The following is a 24972-nucleotide window of genomic DNA, read 5'->3' on the forward strand; positions in this document are numbered from 1 at the left end:
TCTACTGTTAACACAGACAGGTACATTCGGGGGTGGGGTGGGGGGGGGTTGGAATGAAAGCTCGGAGGCTATGGGCTGAGCACAGGAAATTGGGTCTTGTTGGGTCGACACTGTGCTCAGCATGGACTGGTTGAGCAGAGGAGTCCGTACTGTTCTATGCTGGTGTATCCTGACACTGTCCAGGTCTTCACCCGGAATTGTGGCTCTCTCAACGCCTCACATTCAGACTCTCGGCTTTCTCCTCTTTATCATCAGCCTTCCAATTCCCTTTTCCCCTGTTGTTGTTTAGATACCTAGTTCCTCATACTCAAACCCATACAGTGCATTACCACTCCGAGTTTCTCTCTCTCTCTCTCTCTCTCTCTCTCTCTCTCTCTCTCTCTCTCCAACATTGCTTTTGAAGGAATTATGTCCCTTTATGAAGGGGGATCTTTTTAAGTTAGTTACAAAGAACAATATTATGCCTTCTTTCTTATTCATGAAGAAAGACATCTCTTTCACAATCAAGTGGCAAACATTATTCTTCAAAATCTTGCTTTAAAATACAGACTCATAAATGAAATCATACATTTCTATAAGTACAAGCCTGATCCAGTTTTAGAGTCAGAATTCCACAAGTTATATTATGACCGATCTGTTATTACAGATAGGACAATCCATAATGACCGTCTGGATATAATAATACAGGATAAACAAGCAAGAACAACTTACTTAATAGATGCAGCCATTCCAAACACACACAACGTACAGAACTCAACAAGTGAAAACCAGAAATCAGCTGAATTAAAAGAGGAAATTGGAAGACTTTGGAACATGAACATTGTCCCAATAGTAATAGCTGCCACTGGTGTCATCCCAAAGTCACTACACAATAGCATTAAACAATCAGGCCTACACAGGAATATCCAGACATCCCACCTCTCCCGGAAGTTCCGTGAGTCTCCCACATATTAATAGCAGCTCCCTGACGCCTGCAAATTATATACAATATCCTGGAAATGAGAGGGAGAGCAGGAGCGAGAGCGAGCATCCTGATTGATCTCTCTTTGTGATAAGTAGACCTATCAGTTTTCTCTGTGGGCGGGCTTTACAGTGGACCTCTGTCTCTCCGTCAGTTCAGTTCCGTGTCCTGCACCGCCATGGCAAAGTGTTTCAGAAAAAGAAAATATAAAACGTATGTCACCCCAGACTACCTTAAAGTGTACACCTGCCTAATAGGGGTCAAAATAATGACAGTGTTGCTCGCTGCACTGTTTGCAACAGTGACTTTTCTATTGCCCATGGTGGGTTAAGACTGTAAAAGACATGTTGACGTGAGTTTAACAGGTGCCATTCGTTCATTGGCATAGCCTATGTTATTTAAACTAGCTGGCTAGCTGCTAAGGAGCTACTCTATTGATGTCCTACGTGATGAGGCCAAACTCCCTGTAGACGTGCTTAAAGTTGTAATAGAATAAAAAAACGACTCCATGATAATATATAGTCATAGTCATAGTCATACTTTATTGATCCCAGGGGAAATTGGTTTTCGTTACAGTTGCACCATAAATAATTAGTAATAGAACCATAAATAGTTAAATAGTAATATGTAAATTATGCCAGTAAATTATGAAATAAGTCCAGGACCAGCCTATTGGCTCAGGGTGTCTGACCCTCCAAGGGAGGAGTTAGAAACATAGAAACATAGAAAATAGGCACAGGAGTAGGCCATTCGGCCCTTCAAGCCTGCACCGCCATTTATTATGATCATGGCTGATCATCCAACTCAGAACCCCGCCCCAGCCTTCCCTCCATACCCCCTGACCCCCGTAGCCACAAGGGCCATATCTAACTCCCTCTTAAATATAGCCAATGAACTGGTCTCAACTGTTTCCTGTGGCAGAGAATTCCACAGATTCACCACTCTCTGTGTGAAGAAGTTTTTCCTAATCTCGGTCCTAAAAGGCTTCCCCTCTACCCTCAAACTGTGACCCCTCGTTCTGGACTTCCCCAACATCGGGAACAATCTTCCTGCGTCTAGCCTGTCCAATCCCTTTAGGATCTTATACGTTTCAATCAGATCCCCCCTCAATCTTCTAAATTCCAACGAGTACAAGCCCAGTTCATCCAGTCTTTCTTCATATGAAAGTCCTGCCATCCCAGGAATCAATCTGGTGAACCTTCTTTGTACTCCCTCTATGGCAAAGATGTCTTTCCTCAGATTAGGGGACCAAAACTGCACACAATACTCCAGGTGTGGTCTCACCAAGGCCTTGTACAACTGCAGTAGTACCTCCCTGCTCCTGTACTCGAATCCTCTCGCTATAAATGCCAGCATACCATTTGCCTTTTTCACCGCCTGCTGTACCTGCATGCCCACTTTCAATGACTGGTGTATAATGACACCCAGGTCTCGTTGCACCTCCCCTTTTCCTAATTGGCCACCATTCAGATAATAATCTGTTTTCCTATTTTTGCCACCAAACTTCACATTTATCCACATTAATTTGCATCTGCCATGAATTTGCCCACTCACCCAACCTATCCAAGTCACCATGCATCCTCTTAGCATCCTCCTCACTGCTAACACTGCCACCCAGCTTTGTGTCATCCGCAAACTTGGAGATGCTGCATTTAATTCCCTCATCCAAGTCATTAATATATATTGTAAACAACTGGGGTCCCAGCACTGAGCCTTGCGGTACCCCACTAGTCACCGCCTGCCATTCTGAAAAGGTCCCGTTTATTCCCACTCTTTGCTTCCTGTCTGCTAACCAATTCTCCACCCACACCAATACCTTACCCCCAATACCGTGTGCTTTAAGTTTGCACACTAATCTCCTGTGTGGGACCTTGTCAAAAGCAGTTGTAAAGTTTGATGGCCACAGGCAGGAATGACTTCCTATGACGCTCTGTGCTGCATCTCGGTGGAATGAGTTTCTGGCTGAATGTACTCCTGTGCCCACCCAGTACATTATGTAGTGGATGGGAGACATTGACCAAGATGGCATGCAACTTGGACAGCATCCTCTTTTCAGACACCACCGTCAGAGAGTCCAGTTCCATCCCCACAACATCACTGGCCTTACGAATGAGTTTGTTGATTCTGTTGGTGTCTGCTACCCTCAGCCTGCTGCCCCAGCACACAACAACAAACATGATAGCACTGGCCACCACAGACTCATAGAACATCCTCAGCATCGTCCGGCAGATGTTAAAGGACCTCAGTCTCCTCAGGAAATAGAGACAGCTCTGACCCTTCTAGTAGACAGCCTCAGTGTTCTTTGACCAGTCCAGTTTATTGTCAATTCGTATCCTCAGGTATTTGTAATCCTCCACCATGTCCACACTGACACCCTGGATGGAAACAGGGGTCACCGGTACCTTAGCTCTCCTCAGGTCCACCACCAGCTCCTTAGTCTTTTTCACATTAAGCTGCAGATAATTCTGCTCACCATGTGTTACTGTATTTTAATGTCACATTTTCTGCATATACCCAGTTTACAGATTACAGATTGGTTTACAGATCAGACAAAATCACTGAACAAAGTATTACATAAGACAATATAATAAGGATACAGCTTATGCTTTCATTTCTTTTAGGGACCACAACATATTAGGGAGGCTAATCGCAGGGAAGGCTGCTCAAGTATTTCACAGTTCTTTTCAGAAGAGCTACATCACAGTACAAGGAAAGTTTGCAAAAGAAATAGAAATGCTATTTGCATTAGCATTGAGATTGCCAACAAAATACTCAACAAGGAATATATATGTGTGTAAATAGTTTCAATATGTGTCAAATAAATTGTTGTGTTCTTTCACAATCAAATGTCCCGTATACATGCGCCCTTGGAGGTCGACGGGCGGGGGTGCTATCTCCCTGAAATGAGTTTTTGCAGGGTGGGATGTCTGGATATCTGTGTAAATCTTCAGAAAGCCACAATACTAAACACCACGAGAATAGTCTGAAAGTTCCTAGCAATTGAGAACTGAGCGTGTTTGGCTATGCCCGTTCCTCAGGTTTTACCAGCCTGAGCTGAGAAAAAATACACTTCTATAATAATACGTAAGTATCAAGAACATGAGATGCAGAATCCTTTAAAGTGAGTCCACAGGTTGTGGGAAAAGTCAGCTGTCAGAAACATAAGATTTTTTCGTTGATAGGTGAATTGCATGTTGCTACTATAGACGGACTTACACATTGATTTTTAAAACTTAAATTATTAAATAGAGACGCAGTCGACGTTTCAGGCCGAGACCCTTCGTCAGGACGCAGTCCTGACGAAGGGTCTCGGCCTGAAACGTCGACTGCGCCTCTTCCTAGAGATGCTGCCTGGCCTGCTGCGTTCACCAGCAACTTTGATGTATGTTGCTTGAATTTCCAGCATCTGCAGAATTCCTGTTGTTTATTATTAAATAGATTCAGGTACGGTATCCCTTTGCCTTTTATTTGATCCTAATCGATTAGCTATCTCTTCATGCAGTTTCCACGTATGTTTTATTTCCGACACAAGGAAATATTTAAATAAAAGTCATTCTGTAATTGAGCAAATTCAGAAACAGGGCGCCACGAAGCCCATTGTGCTCTGCGATGTGAAGAACAAGGAGATGGTCTGTTGAGCAGAGGAACTCATCTTCGGAACCGGGTTTCCGATCGGAGACCAAGCGCTGCACCGTGCAGAGCCGGGCCCGGGTGGCGAATGCAGCCGTAAGAAGTGTGCCAATCCCGCGGAGAAAGTCAGGAAGCGAGGGGAGAGCCGACGAAAGCAGCAGCCGGTTGCAACGAATCCCGGAAAGTTGGAAGCTGCTGTCAGGGCCGCGGTTTTCATCCGGATGTTTGAGCCCAGCCCTTGAGCAACCTCATGATCCGTCCTCCTGCAGCGTGGCTCCTAATGCTGCAAGTAATGTCCTATTTTCCATATATTTCATAGCTTTTCGGTAAACGCACTTCTTACGGCAGTTTAATATTGTCCAAGTAATTGTTCTGATTATTTTTTTGAACATGGTTTGCTTTAGACTTTACGAGAAAATCTGAAATATAACAGTCATTGCTGGAAACATTCGGCAGGTCAGGCAGCGTGTGTAAAGAGAGAAACTGCGTTACCCTTTCAAGTCTGTGAGTCCCCCTCCGGTACAAAAAGCAATAGTCTGGAAACCCAAGTGTTTTGAGCATCCAGCAGGCCAGGCAGCATGTATGGAAGAGAGTAAACAGCCGACCTTTCAGCCCGAAACACTTCTTCGGGACTGGAAAGGGAGGGGAGATGACAGAGTAAGAAGGTGGGGGGAGGAGAGGAAGATGTACAGGGTAGTAGGTGATAGATGAAACTGGGAGAGGGGGACCGGGTGGGTGGGGGTGAAGTAAGGAGCTGGGGAGTTGATTGGTGAAGAGATCCAGGGCTGGATCTGATTGGGTGGGATAGAAGACCAATGAAGAAAAGAAGGGGGAGGAACACCCGAGGGAGGAGATAGGCAGGTAAAGAGATAAGGTAAGGGAGGGAAACAGGAATAGCCAAAATGTAAAAAAGTAAAGATAGCGTGCAGTCAGACTGTCAGGAAGGGCAGACAGGTGATGGGACTAGGTTGCAGCCAACAGGCTGAGTATCAAAACATGGGGGATGCAGAATCAGAAAGGACAGCAAATATGGTACTCAAGGTGTTGTATCTAAAAGCGTGTAGTATTAGAAATCAGGTGAGTGATCGTGTTGCAATATTACAGATTGTCAGGTATGATGTTGTGTCCATTACTGAATCATGGCTGAAGGATGGTTGTAGTTGGGAGCTGAATGACCAAGGTTACGCGTTATATCGGAGGGATAGGAAGGTAGGCGGGGGGGGGGGGTGATATGGCTCTACTGGTAAATAACGGCATCAAATCAGTAGAAAGATGTGACATAGGATCAGATGATGTTGAATCCTTTAGCGTTGAGTTAAGAATCTGCAAGGGTAAAAGGAAGTTGATGACAGTTAGTGTATATACAGGATTCCCAACAATGGCTGGGAGGTGGACCACAGGTTACAACAGGAAATAGTAAAAGTGAGTCAAAAGGGCAATGTTATGGTAGTTATGGGAGATTTTAACATGCAGGTCAATTGGGAAAATCAGGTTGGTAATGGATCTCAAGAGAGTGTTTGTTGAATGCCTAAGAGATAACTTTTTAGAGCAGTTTGTCATTGAGCCTACTAGGGGATCAGCTATACTGGATTGTGTGTTATGTAATGAACTGGAGGCGATTAGGGGGGGTTAAGGTAAAAGGAACCACTGATCACAATATGATTCTGTTCAACTTGAAATTTGATAGGGAGAAAGTAAACTCTGATGTAGCAGTATTTCAGTGGAGTAAGGGCAATTACAGTAGTATGAGAGAGGAGTTGGCCAAAGTAAATTGGATGGAGCTGCTGGCAGGGATGTCAGCAGAGCAGCAATGGCGTGAGTTTCTGGGAAAAATGAGGAAGGTGCTGGACATATGTATTCCAAAAATGAAGAAATACTGAAACGGTAAAATAGTACAGCCATGGCTGACAAGGGAAGTCAAAGCCATTGTAAAAGCAAAAGAAAGAGCATACAACAAAGCAAAAATTAGTGGGAAGATAGAGGATTGGGAAGGTTTTAAAAACCTACAGAGGGCAACTAAAAATATCATTAGAAGGGAAAAGATGAAATATGAAAACAAGCTAGCAAATAATATCAAAGTGGATAGGAAAAGTTTTTTCAAGTATGTTAAAAATAAAAAAGAAATGAGAGTGGATATAGGACCACTAGAAAATGAGGCAGGAGAAATAATAATGGGGGACAAGGAGATGGCTGATGAACTAGATGAGTATTTTGCATGAGTTTTCACCGTGAAGGTATGCCTGATGTTGTGGTGTGTGAGGGAAGCATGAGTTTTCACCGTGAAGGTATGCCTGATGTTGTGGTGTGTGAGGGAAGCATCAGTTTTCACCGTGAAGGTATGCCTGATGTTGTGGTGTGTGAGGGAAGCATGAGTTTTCACCGTGAAGGTATGCCTGATGTTGTGGTGTGTGAGGGAAGCATGAGTTTTCACCGTGAAGGTATGCCTGATGTTGTGGTGTGTGAGGGAAGCATCAGTTTTCACCGTGAAGGTATGCCTGATGTTGTGGTGTGTGAGGGAAGCATCAGTTTTCACCGTGAAGGTATGCCTGATGTTGTGGTGTGTGAGGGAAGAGGAGTAGGTCTAGTTACTGCCATGAGAGAAGGTAATCAAAAAGCTGAAAGACTTAAATGTATATAAATCACCCGGACCAGATGAACTGCATCCTAGGGTCCTGAAAGATGTAGCTTTAGAGATTGTAGTGGCATTAGAAATGATCTTTCAGAAATCATTGGACTCTGGTATGGTGCCAGAGGACTGGAAAATTGCAAACGTCACTCCACTCATTAAGAAAGGAGGAAGGCAGCAGAAAGGAAATTATAGACCGGTTAGCCTGATCTCAGTGGTAGGGAAGATATTAGAGTCAATTGTCAAGGATGAGGTGCTGGAGTACTTGGTGACACAGGACAAGATAGTACAAAGCCAGCATGATTTCCTTCAGGGAAAATCCTGCCTGATGAACCTGATGGAATTCTTTGAGGAGATTACGAGTAGGATAGATAAGGCGATAATGTATATTTGGACTTTCAGAAGGCCTTTGGCATGTGCCACACATGAGGCTGCTTAGCAAGTTAAGAGCCCATGGTACTACAGGAAAGTTACTAACATGTTTAGAGCATTGGCTGGTTGGTAGGAGGCAGCAAGTGGGAATAAAAGGACCCTCATTGGGTTGGCTGCCAGTGACTAGTGGTGTTCCGCAGGGTCGATGTTGGGACCACTTTTTTCTATGCTGTATATAAATGATTTAGATGATGGAATAGATGCTTTGTGGCCAAGTTTGCCGATGATATGAAGATAGGTGGATGGGCAGGTAGTGTTGAGGAAACAGGTAGGATGCAGAAGGACTTGGACAGATTAGGAGAATGGACAAGAAAGTGGCAAATGAAATACAATGTTGGAAAATGCATGGTCATGCACTTTGGTAGTAGAAATAAACGTGCGGACTGTTCTCTAAACGAGGAGAAAATCCAAAAATCTGAGATGCAGAGGGACTTGGGAGTCCTTGTGCAGAAGATCCTGAAGCTTAACTTGCAGGTTGAGTCAGTGGTGAGGGGGGCAAATGCCATGTTAGCATTCATTTCAAGAGGTCTAGAATACAAGAGCAGGGATGTGATGCTGAGACTCTGTAAGGCACTGGTGAGGCCACACCTTGAGTATTGTGAAGTTTTGGGCTCCTCATTGTAGAAAAGATGTGCTGACATTGGAGGGGGTCCAGAGGAGCTTAACAAGGATGATTCCAGGAATGAAAGGGTTATTATATGAGAAACATTTGATGGCTCTGGGTCTGTACTCGCTGGAATTCAGAAGGATGAGGGAGGATCTCATAGAAATCTTTTATTTTTTTTTAATTTTATTTTTATTTGGATAAGGAGTTCACAATTATCATGTACTTTTTTCACACATATAACCTTTTCCATTTTTTTATATGTATAAAACTATAATTATTTATACATTCTTAAGTACACATTGAGATGATATAAAAGCAAAATAAACATTTAAATAGATAATTATGTACTGTGGTAAATCTAACCTATTAGGCTAAGTAATGAAATTAGTTGTTAAGAAAAATGGTAATAATAGTTTCCATACAACCCTTCTGGACCATTTCCACTGGTCCAAAATGTTGCATACAAGCCTATATACCAACCATTGTAGGTGTTTATATCCCAATTTGTTCGTGCTTGTTCCTGCCCGCAGACATAATTATCCAATCCCTATGTACTTATTTACTTAATTTTTTCTTTTTTTTTATCCCTTTCCCAAATCTTTCCCTTTACTTGTGTTAATTCTCTATTTTCCAAAAAAAAACAACAAACATTTAGACTAGGGGTGCTTACGTTAGCAATATTACTGTGTTGATGAGAAGAGCAATATAAATCATTAGGAGAGTCATCTAAAGTCTGCTCGCATTGGGGTTATATATTCAATCCATTTATTCCAGATTTGATAAAACGTTTCTTTTTGAGTTCTCAGGGAGTCGGTCAACTTTTCCATTTTAAATATTTCCAAGATAATTTCGTACCAATCTTCTAATGTAGGTGGTATTGGATTTAGCCATTTTCTAGTGATTGATTTCTTACTTGCCGCTAAGAGGGCCTGCAGCAACTTTATATCTTCCTTCTGTTCAAGGAACAATACATGCCCCAAATAGAGCGTCTCAAAGTTCAGAGGTATCTGGGACCTAAGTACCTTAACTAATGTTCTATGAATACCTTCCCAAAATAGACTTAATTTAGGGCAATCCCAGAAAATATGAAAATGATTTGCCTCCTTGGAGCCGCACCTTCTCCAACACATCACATTTGTATCTTTATATTTTTCCTGATATGGGGTCTTGAAGTATCTTATAATGTTTTTCCAACAATGTTCTCTCCAAGTCAAAGAATTAGTCGAGGACCATTGAAAGCTGCAGATTTTCCCCCAAGCCTCCTCTGAAAGTACCAACCCCGCTTCTTTCTCCCACTTCTCTTTAATATACAGTGTATTTACATTTTTAGCATGGGAGAGTGCATTATATAGGCGAGAAACTGATTTACTAGGTATTGAACTGCAAGCCGAATTCAGAATCTTGAAAAATTCTAATTCTACTGTTGATAGGTCTGTATATCTACAACTCTGGTTAACATAATTTCGTATTTGAAGGTACCGAAAAAAGTCATTATGTTCTAGGCCATGTTTGTACTGCAGGATTTGGAAACTTTGTAATACTCTTTTATCTATAAATGAGAGGTAGGTTGTAAGACCTTTCTTTATCCATAGCTCAAATCTTTTATCTCCTCTGTTGGGAAGGAATTCGGTATCATATGCACACCATCTAAAGAGTTTTAGCATGTTATTAATTCCACATGAATTAACCACCTTCTGCCATACTTTTAATGTAAGATTTATCCAAGCATTATTAAATTTTTCCAACTGGGCCATCAATCCTTTGTCAGCTATTGAGGCCTGAAGAGGAAAACTGTCAACTAATCCAAATTCTATTTCCTTCCATCTAGCCTTATATTCCCTATTACACCAATATAACAGAGGGGTTATCTGTGAGGCATAAAAATAATTTCTCAGGCAAGGAAGAACCATACCTCCTCCTTCCTTCCCTAACTGTAAGGTGTTATATCGAATTCTAGGTTTCCTTCCTTGCCAAATGAAGCGGGAAATCCATTTGTCCCATTCCCTGAATTGATTATCATCCACCTCCACTGGTAAAGTACGGAAAAGATATAATAACCGAGGAAGAATATTCATTTTTATAGTATTTATCCTTGAATTTAAACTTAAAAAGGGGATAAGATTCCATCTATGCATATCTGCTTTTATCTCTGAGATTAATGGCCCATAATTTACCTGTGACAGTGTTGAAAGATCCTTCGGCAGGGTTATTCCTAAATATTTTAATGATTTAGCTTCCCACTTAAGATCGTATGTATCCTGCAATTTTTTGGATGGTGTATAATTTAGGGACATAACCTGCGTTTTCTTTACATTTATTTTATAACCTGATATTTTCCCAAAGTCATCCAACAGTGTAAACAATCCTATAAATGATTTTTCTGGTTCACTCAGATAGACCAAAACATCATCTGCGAATAACGCCACTTTCTGTTCAACCCCTGCCACCTTGATACCTTTTACGATTTCGCTCTGTCTTATTAGTAGGGCAAGTGGTTCAATATATAGCGCAAAAAGGAGAGGAGAAATTGGGCATCCCTGTCTAGTGCCTCTCTCTAAAATGAAGGAGTCAGAGAGGTCCTCATTTATCTTAATTCGGGCTGTTGGGCTGTCATACAGAGTCTGAATTACTTTAATAAACCTTTCTTGAAAGCCGAATCTTCCTAACACTCTGTATAGGAATGCCCAACTAACCGAATCAAAAGCTTTATCAGCGTCCAATCCTACTACCATTGTCTCTGTCTCGTTCTTATTAACCTGTTCATAGAAATCTTTTAAATGTTGAAAGGTCTAGACAGAGTAGATGTGGAAAGGATGTTTCTCATGGGGGGAGAGTCTAGGACAGGAGGGCACAGCCTCAGGATAGAGGGACAGCCTCGGGACAGAGTGGCACCCTTTCAAACAGAGATGCGGAGAAATTTCTTCAGCCAGAGGGTGATGAATTTGTGGAATTTGTTGCCCCGTGCAGCTGTGGAGGCCAAGTCATTGGGTGTAGTTAAGGCTGAGATTGACAGGTTCTTGATTGGACATGGCATCAAAGGTTACAGGTAGAAGGCCAGGAACTGGGGTTGAGTAGGAGAGGGAAAAAAGGATCAGCCATGATTGAATGGCGGAGCAGACTTGAAGGGCCAGATGGCCTAATTCTGCTCCTATGTCTTATGCTCTATACAGGAGACCACACCAGGTGAACTTCTTACAATAGATGACCCCAACAGATTTGCAGTTGAAGTGTCGTCTCACCTGGAAGGTCTGTGTGGGGCCCTGAATGGTAGTCAGGGAGGAGCTGTAGGGGGCAGGTGTGGAGCTTGCTCTGCTTGCAAGGGTAAGTGCCAGGAGGCAGATCAGTGGAGAGGGACAAGTGAACAAGGGAGTTGCGTAGGGAGTGATCCCTGTGGAAAGTTGTGGCGGGGGGGATGGGGAGGGAAGATGTACTTGGTGGTGGGATCCTGTTGGAGAAGGTGTAATTTATAGAGAATTATGTGTTGTTGGGGTGGGTCATCTACTGTATCCAGTGCTTTCGTTGTGGCCTCGTGTATATAGGTGAGACCTGACGTAGATTGGGAGACCACTTTGCCGAGCACCTACACCCCGTCCACCAAAAAAAAGTGGAATCTCCCTGTGGCCACCCATTTCAATTCTACTTCCCATTCTGACATGTCAGTCCATGGCTTCCTCTTCTGCCTCAATGAGGCCACTCTCAGGCTGGAGGAGCAACACCAGCCTCCAACCAGATGGCAGTAACTTCGATTTTTCCAACTTCTGGTAATTATTTTCCCCTCCCACTTCCTCCTTCTTCATTCTCCCATTCTGGCCTCTTGCCCCTTCTCCTCACCTGCCTATCATGTCATCATAGTGCCCCTCCTCCTTCCCTACCCCTACCTCCCATAATCCTAACGGGTCCCTTCTTCTCCAGTCCTTTGCTTTTCCAGATACCACCTCCCAACGTCTTACCTCATCCCCACCCCCACTCTCCTGGCTTCACCCATCACCACCTCTCCCTCCCCCACCTTCATCTTCTCCCTTACTTTCCAATCCCGATGAAGGGTCTCAAAACATCAACTGTTCATTAATTTTCACAGGTGCTGCCCGACTTGCTGAACCCTCCAGCATTCTGTGTGTGTTGCTGTGGATTTCCAGCATCTGCAAGATCTCTTGTGTTTACCCATTAGGTAGATCTGTTTCATAATGAAGGAAGGTGGGCAGTCAAGGATGTCAGTCAAATTTACTAAACATTATTTGCATATTATCACAACTTACTTGCTGCTCTGGTGTCTGCATTATTGCAAAGACTAATAAAAGTTAGAGATAAAATACTTTGGACACTAATTATAACTGGGAGTCATTTTGATTGCATTTATTAGCATTTACTAACCGTATATTCCTGTATTGTTTCACAGTCTTTACACATTGCCAACCCGTTTATATTAGAAGGTTTGCATGTGTTGAATGCAACCAGCAATCTATGATATTGAAAGGATTTTTTAAATGACGTTTAAATGGCTCTCCCATACATTTGAGCTGGTGCCATACATTTTGAAGTTTAGTTCACCTTTTGTAGAAATAAGTAGTATGTACAGCCAGTGATGATTTTAGTGATACTGGTCGAAGGATAAAGTTGGATCCAACAGTAACCTCTGAGGTACACTTTGCCCAGTTCAAACTATGCCCAATAACCTTATTCATTTGTTCCCTCTCATGTAAAGCATCCACACCCACCATCCTTAAAGCACAAATTAGCTTTTCTTGTAATAAAAACTTAAAGACTAATCCTGAAAAATCAGAATGTAAATTGTATGTTCCATATCCAGTTATTTACAAGAAAACTTTTATGTGGACTCCTCTTGATTTACTCTTGTTTTTATCTGCACTGGTTCAATACTCAGTTTTATAGCTGTGTGAGTTTTCCTTACAAGCACATGTATCTGTGTATCCTTCTATCTTGAATAGAATTGTAAACTTCATCACAGTGGATCCTGTATTAAATCTGTACATTTAAGGACTAAAATTGGAGCGGCTGCTATTTCTTGTTAGACTTGCATTCAAATACAGTAGTACATACCTCCATCATCTGGAGAAACTTGTTTTCCGCATCCATTGTTATTCTATGTATCAAGGGCATAACACAGACACAGTTAAACATGTTTCTAATTAAAAGATTGCATTCGAATCACTGCCAAGAAATTGCTGATGAGATTAATGTAGTTTGGTCTGTTGATAGATATTGACAAGTGAGAAACAAGGATTCCTTTAACTGGGCATAATCAGCACCTCTTGCAATCTTATAGTTGAATTGTGATAAAAATACTCTCAGAGTTCATGGTGTCATCAGTTCATTTTTGTTTTTGAAACACAATTACATCTTGTATGAGAAGAGAATGTAATTGTTATGAATAATTTATTTTTTTATAATGCAACAGGCAGAATAAAGTTGGAGGCCACTTGTCCATACAGACTCTTTACTAAAGCTATTAAGTTAGTTATTATCAGCTATTTAAGCAGAGACAAAGGATATAAGTTTAACTGATTTTTGTGAATTCCAACAGAATACAGTACTTTGGAGTATTTGTCTCCTCTCAACTTTGACCATCACTGGTGTTTCTGTTTTAATTCAGGATAAACCGCATGTGGAAACAGATCTCTGTAGGAAGTATGACGCTGACCACTGCCATGCAGAGACAGTCCTTTTTCAGTGTTCGAAGACTTGTAGCCAACTCAGCATCATGTCTCCCTGGTACTGTGTGCAGGTGAGTTTTTTCTGAGTATTTTTGTATACTGAGGCGTGTTTCAGTGCATAGCCATGTTGGCACATGGAATGAGCAGAGTTTCAGCTGTACCTGAAGATAAGAGCTTCTTCCCCTCTGCCATTAGATTTCTGAACACAACATTAACCCATGAGCACTACCTTGCTATTCCTTGCACTTTTTTATTGTAACTCATAGTAATTTTTTTTGCCTGACATGACATGGTTGCCACAAAACAACAAATTTCATGATGTATATCACCGATAATCAATCTGTTTCTGAAAACCTGCTGTGTTTTCAATAGAAGCCTTTGATTTTCTATTTATTGGTGGGATTTGGGCACTGAAGTGGGCATGTGGCCAAGTGGTTAAGGCATTGGACTAGCAACCTGAAGGTCGAAAGTTTGAGCCCCAGCTGAGGCGGTGTGCTGTGTCCTTGAGCAAGGCACTTAACCACACATTGCTCTGCCACGACACCGGTGCCAAGCTGTATGGGTCCTAATGCCCTTCCCTTGGACAACATCAGTGTCGTGGAGAGGGGAGACTTGATGCATGGACAACTCCTGCTCTTTCATACAACCTTGCCCAGGCCTTTCCAGGCGCAGATCCATAGATGCCTTGGGCACTGAAATAATGTGACCAATTATGTTGGCCATTTCTAATTGTCTGAAGTTCGGGGCTTTCTAGGACGTTTTAGAGTCTCCTGTAGCTACAGCAGTGTAGTGGTTAGCGCGGCACTATTACAGCTCGAGGCTTTGCAGTTGGGAGTTCAATGCCAGTGTCCTCAGTGAGGAGTTAGTATGTTCTTCCCGTGACCGTGTAGATTTTCTCCTGTTGCTCCAGCTTCCTGCAGGGTTCACCGACGTCCAAACCTGGCGCCCACAGACCCTTTGCTTAATGATATTGGTACATGGCATAAAAAAGGGTGGGAACCCCTGCGACTCTGTCGTTCATTGCATACCCTTAGTAGACCTCCCAAAGTGCATCACCTCATGTTTATCAGGATTAAATATCACCTGCCATTTCACTCCCCTTTTTACCACCTGATAAAAATTCTTCCTGTAGCTTGAACCTATCTTCCTCAGTATCACAACAGCAACTCAGAGTTAAAAAGTTAAAAGTAAATTTATTATCAAAGTACAGATACAGTATGTCACCATTACAACCCTGAGGTTCATTTTCTTGCAGGCAATCCCAGTAAGTACAAGAAGCACAATAGAATCAGTGGAAGACCATACCCAACAGGGCAGACAGACAACCAATGTGTAAAAAAAACAATCTATGCAAATACAAAAAGAGAGGAAACAAACAAACAAATAAATAAATACTGAGAACGTCAGATGAAGAGCTCTTGAAAGTGAGTCCAGTTCAGTGATGGGTGAGTGAGGTAATCAGGAGCCTAATAGTTGAGGGGTAATAACTGTTCCTGAACCCGGTGGTGTGAGTCCTGAGGCTCCTGTACCACCTTCCTGATGGTTGAGGGGTAATAACTGTTCCTGAACCTGGTGGTGCAGGTCCTGAGGCTCCTGTACCTTCTTCCTGATAGCGGCAGCAAAAAGAGAGTATGACCTGGTTGGAGGGGTCCCTGATGATGGATGCTGCTTTCCTGCAACAACACTCCAAGTAGCTGTGCTGAGTGGAGGGGGGAGCTTTACCCGTGGTGGACTGGTTTCTGTGCCATCTTCAGACCTGTCTTACCCTTCCTCCCTCATATTCCATCCCTGTGGCTGCACATTCATCTGACCTATCCTCTATGCTGTTCTCATGAGCTATATTATACTCCTTTGAGACCCTGCTCTTTAATCTGTGACCTGGCTCCCTAGCTTCAGTTTACAGGACTCCATCCCTGTTTCTACCCATTTCAGCACTGAAATAGGTCCTTCCTTTGTACCAGTGTGGACCATGACCTTTGGCTATTTATCCTCCCGTTTTAGATTGTCCTGCAGTAACTCAGAGACAATCTTGCTCTCCTTGACACCATTGAGCTTAAAGAAACATCTAGCTTCTCCTCTTGCATTGGATTTCCCTGTCTCTATTGCACACTTGACCTTTTTGTCCTCTCCTCCTATACAGCAGAGCCATTTGCATTATTACAGTGTTGGCTGCTGCTACTCTCACTTGAAAGGGCCATAAGATCATACAACATAGGAGCAGAATTAGGCCACTCAGCTCATCATGGCTGATTTATTATCCCTCTCAATCCTATTCTCCTGCCTTTTTCCTATAACCTTTGACATGCTTTCTAATCGAGAACCTATTAACCTTTCTTTTAAATATAACCAGTGAATTCAACAGATATAGGACTAACTGGCAGAAGGAATTCCTTCTCATCTCTACTCAGGGGCATGCTTGTATTCTGATGTTGTGCCCGCTGGTTTGAAACTCCCCTACTATAGACACATCCTCTCCACATTCACTCTGTATCGGCCTTTCAGTATTCAGTAGGTTCCAATGAGATCACCCTTCATTCTTTTAAACTTTAGCAAGTACAGGGCCAACACCCCTCCACTTTCCCAGCTGTACTCAACGCAGTGTATCTGTCTGAAAGGGGAATGACCTGTTGTACTACCCAGCCATGCAAACTGCTCTTCCTGGTAGTTACTCATTAACTCTTCTACTTGTGCAGGCATTAATTATGGAGTGACCAGCTTACTAAACATGCTGTTACACAATGTCCTTAGCATCATGGATGCACCACAAGGAAACCAGCTCTGCAACTGTACCTGTGCACTATAGTCAGTCCAGACCTGTAGCTGGACACACTTCCTGCACACGTGGTCACCTGGAGCACTGCCAAGTTTAAAGCTGAAAATTTCAAAGTTAAAGTAAACTTATTATCAGATATATATATGTCACTGTATACAACTCTGAGATTTGCTTTCCTGCAGGCATTCACCTTTCATGCATTGTTCTTAAATTCCATAATACTCATGATTAAAGAGGGTAACTAACTATGCTGTTTGGGGCTTTATCTCACTATGAGCATAACATGCTATATTCGGAAGTCCTTAAGTTTACTTAGAAAATTAAAGCAGTTAAAAAAGGTAAAAATAGTCAGTTTCTACCACTCACCTTCTCCCCAAAGCCCCCTCACTCACCAGCCCACTAACTCCAAAAGTAGTCATTATGATATTTTATTTTATTTAGACATGCGGCACAGTATAGGTCCTTCTGGCTCTCTGAGTCGCACGGCCCAGCAACGCCCGACAGCACCCGGAGAAAACCCATGATTCCACAGTGATGAGGTACAGAAGATGTCGGGATTGAACTCTGAATTCTGATGTCTCGAGCTGTAGTAGCATCATGCTGATTGCTATACTACTGTGGTGTACTGTGCTGGTGGTACTTTTTAAAGAAAGTACACGGAGTTTTTTCTGCCAGGCCTCTTACACTATTGAACAACAATAGACCAGTCATTTGAAGTTGACTACATAAGCAGGTCCCTATTAAGATATTTGTTTTACTTGAAACCCCAGCTCAAACTTTCTTGTCTTCCAGGACTTCATAGAAAAAGTTACTAGATTTGATGGTCAAAATGTAGGACATTCTTAAAGTGCAAAAAAAAGATTGTGACTGAGCTCTTTACATTCATATATACAACTGTTTAAATTGTAACTGAATCCTCATTATAAAAGGCCATAAGACATGGGAGCAGAATTAGGCCATTCAGCCCATCGAGTCTACTCTGCCATTTGATCATGGCTAATTTATTTTCTGATTCTCCTGCCTTCTCCCTGTAACCTTTGATGCCCTGACAAACCAAGAACTATCAACTTAAACTGTAGATATGTACAATAACTTAGCCTCCACAGAACATCTGTGGCAGTGAATTCCACCAATTCAACACCCTCTGTCTAAAGAAGTTTCTCTGTTCTAAAAGGACAGCTTGTATTCTGAGGCTGTGTGCTCTAGTCCCAGACTCTCCCACTGTTGGAAACATTGCTGCACATCCAGCAAAGTGATAAAGATGTGGTGCTGTGTGGCCAGTTGTGATTTTAATTGAGCTCAAACAGAGCTCAGTTTAATGATAGGAACACTATTCATTCAGTATATGATGATTGTAAGTCACTATTGTTAATGATGCTGGAAAAAGTTCCCACTTGCTTCAGAAAGGCAACAATTATACCAGTGCCTAAGAAGAATAATGTGGGCTGCCTTAATGACTATCGCCCGGTAGCACTCACATCTACAGTGATGAAATGCTTTGAGAGGTTGGTCATGACTAGACTGAACTCCTCCCTCAGCAAGGACCTGGACCCACTACAATTTGTCTATCGCCACAGTAGGTCAACGGCAGACGCAATCTCTATGGCTCTTCACACGGCTTTAGACCACATAGACAACACAAACACCTACGTCAGACAACACAAACACCTACATCAGGATGCTGTTCATCGACTATAGCTCAGCATTTAATACCATCATTCCCACAATCCTGATTGAGAAGTTGCAGAACCTGGGCCTCTGTACCTCCCTCTGCAATAGGATCCTCGACTTCCTAACCAGAAGACCACAATCTGTGCGGATTGCTGATAACATCTCCTCCTCGCTGACGATCAACACTGGCGCACCTCAGGGGTGTGTGCTTAGCCCACTGCTCTACTCTCTATATACACATGACTGTGTGGCTAGGCATAGCTCAAATACCATCTATAACTTTGCTGACGATACAACCACTGTTGGTAGAATCTCAGATGGTGACGAGAGGGCGTACAGGAGTGAGATATGCCAACTAGTGGAATGGTGCCACAGCAACAACCTGGCACTCAACGTCAGTAAGACAAAAGAGCTGATTGTGGACTTCAGGAAGGGTAAGACGAAGGAACACATACCAATCCTCATAGAGGGATCAGAAGTGGAGAGAGTGAGCAGCTTCAAGTTCCTGGGTGTCAAGATCTCTGAGGATCAAACCTGGTCCCAACAAATCGATGTAGTTATAAGGAAGGCAAGACAGCGGCTATACTTCATTAGGAATTTGAAGAGATTTGGTATGTCATCAAATACACTCAAAAACTTCTATAGTTGCAGCGTGGAGAGCATTCTGACAGGCTGCATCACTGTCTGGTATGGAGGGGCTACTGCACAGGACCAAAAGAAGCTGCAGAAGATTGAAAATCTAGTCAGTTCCATCTTGGGTCTCAGAAAGGCAGCGTCCATTATTAAGGACCTCGAGCACCCAGGACGTGCCCTTTTCTCACTGTTACCATCAGGTAGGAGGTACAGAAGCCTGAAGGCACACACTCAGTGATTCAGGAACAGCTCCTTTCCCTCTGCCGTCCCATTCCTAAATGGACATTGAATCCTTGGACACTACCTCACTTTTTTTAATATACAGTATTTCTGTTTTTTGCATGTTTTTAAAAATCTATTCAGTATATATATACTGTATTTGATTTACATTATTATTATTATCTTTATTTTATTTCTTTTTCTCTGATAGATTATGTATTGCATTGGACTACTGCTGCTAAATTAACTAATTTCACATCACATGCCAGTGATAATAAACCTGATTCTGATTCTGATCAGGGTCAGAATTAGGTTTAGTATCACTGGCATATGTTGTGAAATATATTAATTTTGTGGTAGCAGAACAATGCAATACATGATAAATATAGGGAAAAAACTGAATTACAGTAAGTATATATATGATTTTAAATTGTTACATTAACATAAGTAGTGCAAAAACAGAAAAAAGTATTGAGGTAGTGTTCATGGATTGAATGTCAATTTAGGAATTCGCAGAGGGGAAGAAGCTGTACTTGAATCACTGAGTGGGTGCCTTCAGGCTTCTGTACCTCCTTCCTGATGGTAACATCATCATGTAAAATCAGGGTTTCTGGGCTGATGGATCAGGAAGTACCATGAAGCTTGCAAGAGAGTGGATTACACCATTCTTCTGCCAACAATAATATATTTAGGACATTTTTGATGATTATAATGGTATTGTGAGTGGAAGGAGTGAAGGTATTGTGATTGACATTGCAATGCTATGTGTTGTTCTGGACTGAGAATTCAGAGAAAGCAATGGTATTGAGGCTAGTTTTCTTTTTCTCTTCATTGTCAGCTCTCCATCTATGTTTCAGGTCTGATAAAAAATCCAAGCTACAGAAACACCTGCAGAAGCAGCTTGTGGACAGAGGAAGTGCTGTCAGTATTCTCCAGGATGCTGGTATCCCAGTGCTGGGAAAGATGACCAGGCAAGAGCTTGTCGAACTGATAGCAACCAGTGTGGTATACCAAGAAAGTGAGTGTTCACTTCAGTCAGATCAGCTCTGAGATAGGAGGTTTAAGTGGCAAATGCATAAGGGTTTTGAGATGGGGATTCCATCTAGAATGACGTATACCCCGTGTTAAGCACAGATTTGTTCTCTACATGTTTATGTACCAAACTGGTCAGTATCCCATTTTGAATTTTTCAAGTACAAGTTTCAAGTTTATTGAAATTCAACCATACCCATGTATACTGCCAAAGGAGACAACATTCATCCGGACCAAGGTGCACAACACAGTACATATAACACACACATAACAGAAAGTATATTACCACAAATAATAAGGTGCATAATTACAAAGTAAATGGTATAATGCTGCTGGCACTTCATACGTGATGAAACCTATGTGGTGGTATGGAGTTGGGCAGTCTTACTGCCTGGGGTCCTAGTAGTCCTTGCCCTAATGCTACAGTACCTCCTGTCTGATGGTAGGGGGTCAGAGAGATTGCTGGATGGATGGGAGGGATCATTGACGATGCGAAAGGCCCTGCCTACCCAGTGCTCCTGATAACTATCTCCAGTGGGTGCAAGAGGTGGTCCTGTCAGCAGTTCTCACAATCCTTTGTAGGGACTTGAGACAAGATGCCTTGCAAATATGAACATATATATAGATAGGGTGCCAAAAACTTTTGCACAGTACTGTAGTAAAAAACAAAATTCATGACATATGTGAGTGATGATAAACCTGATTCTGATAGGGGTGTCTCTATTGTGGACAGGGAGAGAGGAATCATGGTTGGAAAAGTGGAAGGGAGAGGGGAGAGAGCGGGAAGCACCGAGAGACATTCTGTAATGATCAGTTAAGCAATTGTTTGGAATGAAATGACCTTACCTGGTGTCTGAGGACTGAGTGTGTCTGCACCTGTGCCCCTCCTTGTCCCAGCACTCCTCCTCTGCCACCTGTCCCGTGGCACTCCACCCTCTCCCTTCCCAACATCCTTTTACAAACTCGCTGCCCGCTCCACGTTGACAAATACAGTGCTGTGCAAAAGCCTTAGCACCCTAGCCGTATACAGTATATGTGCCTAAGACTTTTGCACAGTACTATATCTATAAACATGGAAACAATCATTGTCTCTATAGGTACAGTAAACAGTTTCCAAATCACTTGTGTCAAGTGACTCCCTGCCACACACTGCTGTAATAAAGAGCAAGCTTTGATTGCACAGCTGTGTGTTTTGATTTCAAAACCAATCACTGCTACTAAGTATCAATACATTCAGTGAAAGGCTCTTTTTAGCTAATGTCATTTCTTTTTATGTATTTAAATATCTTAATAGAGTCATTGTGTACGGTAGCACAGAAACGTGCCCTTCTGCCTATCTATTCTGTGCAGAACCATTAATCTGCCTCTTCCCATGGACCTGCAGCCGAACAATAGCCCTCCATAGGCCTCCCAACCACGTACCGATCGAAATTTCTCTCAAATGTTGAAGTCAAACCCATGTCCACCTCTTCTGCTGGCAGCTCGCTCTGCACTCTTACCAGCCACTGAATGAAGAAGCTGCCCCTCATGTTCCCTTTAAACATTTTACCTTTCACCCTTAACCCATAACCTCTAGATCTAGTCTCACTCAACCTTAGTAGAAATGGACTGCTTGCATTTAAACCATAAGCTGTAGGTGCAGAATTAAGCCATTTGGCCCATCAAGTCTGCTCCGCCATTTCATCTTGGCCGATTTATTATCAACCCCTCTCAACCCCATTCTCTTCCCTTCTTCCCATGACCTTTGACGCCTTGACTAATCAAGAACCTATCAAGCTCTACTTTAAATATACCCAATGGCTTGGCCTGCACAGCAATCCGTGGCAATAAATTGCACAGATTCACTACCCTCTGGCTAAAGAAATTCTTCTCATCACTTTTCTAAATGGATGTCACTCTATTCTAGGGCTGTGCCTTCTGGTCCAAGACTCCCCCCACCATAGGAAACATCCTCCCCACATCCACTGTATTCAGACCTTTAAATATCCAATGGTTTTCAATGAGATCCCCCGACATTCTTCTAAACTCTAGCATGTACAGGCCCAGAGCTTCTAATTCATTAACTCTTTCTTCCCCGGAATCATTCTTGTGAACCTCCTCTGGAACCTTTCCAATGCTAGCACATCGTTTCTTCGATGAGGAGCCCAAAACTGTTCACATACTCCAAGCGCAGACTGACCAGTGCTTTATAAAGCCTCAGCATTATATCCTTGCTCTTATATCCTAGTCCTCTTGAAAAGATATGCTAACATTGCATTTGCCTTTTTTTTTACCACCAACTCAACCTGCAAGTTAACCTCAGGGAATCCTGCTTAAGGATTCCCAAGTCTCTTTGCACCTCCAAATTTTGAATTTTCTCACTGTTTAGAAAATAATCTATGCCTTTATTCCTTCTGCAGATGCCCATGACCTTATACTTCCCTACACTATACTCCATTTGCCACTTCTTTGCCCGTTCTCTCAATAGGTCTAAGTCCTTCTGCGAACTCCCTATTTCCTCAACTCTGCCTACTCCTCCACCTATCTTTGTATCGTCTGCAATCTTGCCCACAAAGCTAATAATTCCATCATCCAGATCAGTGACGTATAACATGAAAAGAAGCAGCATGAACACTGACCACTGCAGGGCACCACTGGTCACCGGCAGCCAACCGGAAAAGACTCCGTTTATTCTCAGTGTTTGCCTCCTGCCAGTCACTAGTCAGGCAAGAATCCCCCCTAAGGAAACATACTGACTTTGGCCTATTTTATCATGTCCCTCCAAGTACCCCGAAACCTCATCCTTTAAAATGAATTTCAACATCTTCCCAACCACTGAAGACAGGCTGTCATAGCATGATCACTTGTTCCTAAAGGTTCCTTTACCTTAAGCTCCCAAATAAAATCTGGTTCATTATACAACACCAATCCCGAATTTCCTTTCCCCTAGTGGACTCAACCACAAGCTGTTCAAAAAAGCCATCTTGTAGACGTTCTACAAATTCCCACTCTTGGGATCCAGCGCCAACCTGATTTCCCCAATCTACCTACATTTTGGAATCCCCCATTACTATCATAACATTGCCCTTTTTATGTGCCTTTTTCGTCTCCTATGTGTAATTTGTATCCCACACCCTGGCTCCTGTTTGGGCCTCTGTATAATTCCCATCAGGGTCCTTTTACCCTTGTTGTTTCTTAACTCTATTCACAAGGATTCTTCATCTTCCAATCTTACTGTATGTCACCTCTTTTTAAGGATTTGATTTCATTTTTATCAACAGAGCCACCCCACCTCTTCCCCTACCTGCCTGTCCTTTCAATACAAGATGTGTCCTTGGATGTTAACTATGATCTTCTTTCAGCCATGACTCAGTAGGGCCGTCACTGTCGTACCTGCCATTCTCTAATTACACTACAAGATCAGTTACCTTATCCTGTATACTGCATGCATTCAAGTATAACACCTTTAGTCTAGTTTTCATCACCCTTTACGATTTTGCCCCATGTTACACTTCAACTCATCCTACTGATTGCAATTTTGCCTCATCATCTGCCTGTCCTTCCTCACCATCTCACTATGTACTGCATCTACTGTATACCAGCTCAGCCCTATCATTCCAGTTCTCATCCCCCTACCAAATTAGTTTAGACCTTCCCCAACAGCTCGAGCAAACCTACCCGCATGAATAGTGGTCCCCGTCATGTTCATGTTTAATCCGTCCTCCTTGTGTAAGTCATACGTTCACCAGAAGAGATCCCAGTTATCAAGAAACCTGAAACCCTGCTTCCTACACCAATTGTCAGTGAGGTAGCGATGTTAATACCAATCCCCACAGATTCCTCAATTTCTCAGCCACATATTCATCTGCCAGATCATCCTACTTTTACTCTCACTGGCACATGGCACAGGCAGCAAACCAGAGATTATCACTCTGGAGGTCCTGCTTTTCAGCTTTCTACCTAACTCCCTCTATTCTGTCTTCAGGAACTCTTCCCATGTTCTACTATGCTGTTGATACCATCATGCACCACAACTTCAGGCCATCCCATTAGAATGTTGTGGACCTGATCCGAGACATCCTGACCCTGGCACCTGGGAGGCAAAATACCATCCAGTTGTCTATTTCACATCCGCAGAGTCGCCATAGAATACAAACTTTTGCTTTCAATTAGTTTTAGATATTATTTCCACTTGGCGTTGCTGCCTCCATCAGCAGGGGACCACCACTCATTGATGTTCCACTCCCCGAGCTCTGGTACCTCTCCTGCTGGCAGAGCAGAGGCAGGGACGTCTCCCTGCTTCCAGTGGGGTTAGTTGGACCCCAATTTCTGTCCTTTCTCTTCAGCCACAGCCAGAAGCTAATGTTTTCTGCCTCTTCAGCCAACTCTCTGGTGGCCCTCCTGAGCCTTGCTCTAATCTCTGCCATATCACGGAGTAACCTTGTTGCCAACAAAGCCATAGATAGAGTTTATCTGATCTACGCCCCTCATAATTTTGTATCCCTCTATTAAATCTTCCCTCATCCTCCTACTTTAAATGTATTGATTCAATTGTCTGGATGCTTTTAGAACATTACAGGGCATACTTTGTTTCTTTTAGAGGTCTGTTAGGTACGTAGGAGTTGACAGTGGTATCCATTCTTTATTATTAGTAGGATGTTTCTGCCTTTTATTTAGGCATCCGTTACTCTCATGAGACCATGGATTTGCACCTTGGATGGTTTCCAGGGTGCAGGT

At 42.6% G+C, this 24972-nt stretch overlaps 1 protein-coding gene across 2 annotated transcripts in view; it reads left to right on the plus strand.

The window, feature by feature from the left end:
• Positions 1-4394: 4394 nt before the first annotated feature.
• Positions 4395-24972, plus strand: part of LOC134356652 (mitochondrial mRNA pseudouridine synthase RPUSD3-like) — a 53738-nt gene continuing 33160 nt past the window's right edge. The window contains exons 1-3 of one of the 2 annotated variants that reach the window (XM_063067631.1): positions 4395-4880; positions 13868-13999; positions 20082-20242. In XM_063067631.1, coding sequence (XP_062923701.1) covers positions 13878-13999; positions 20082-20242 — 283 coding nt within the window. In that variant the 5' untranslated portion in view covers positions 4395-4880; positions 13868-13877. The remainder of the gene's footprint in view (positions 4881-13867; positions 14000-20081; positions 20243-24972) is intronic. The other variant, XM_063067632.1, reaches the window with a different exon arrangement.

This window comes from Mobula hypostoma, chromosome 15 (genome assembly GCF_963921235.1).
Source record: "Mobula hypostoma chromosome 15, sMobHyp1.1, whole genome shotgun sequence".
NCBI classification, from domain to species: domain Eukaryota; kingdom Metazoa; phylum Chordata; class Chondrichthyes; order Myliobatiformes; family Myliobatidae; genus Mobula; species Mobula hypostoma.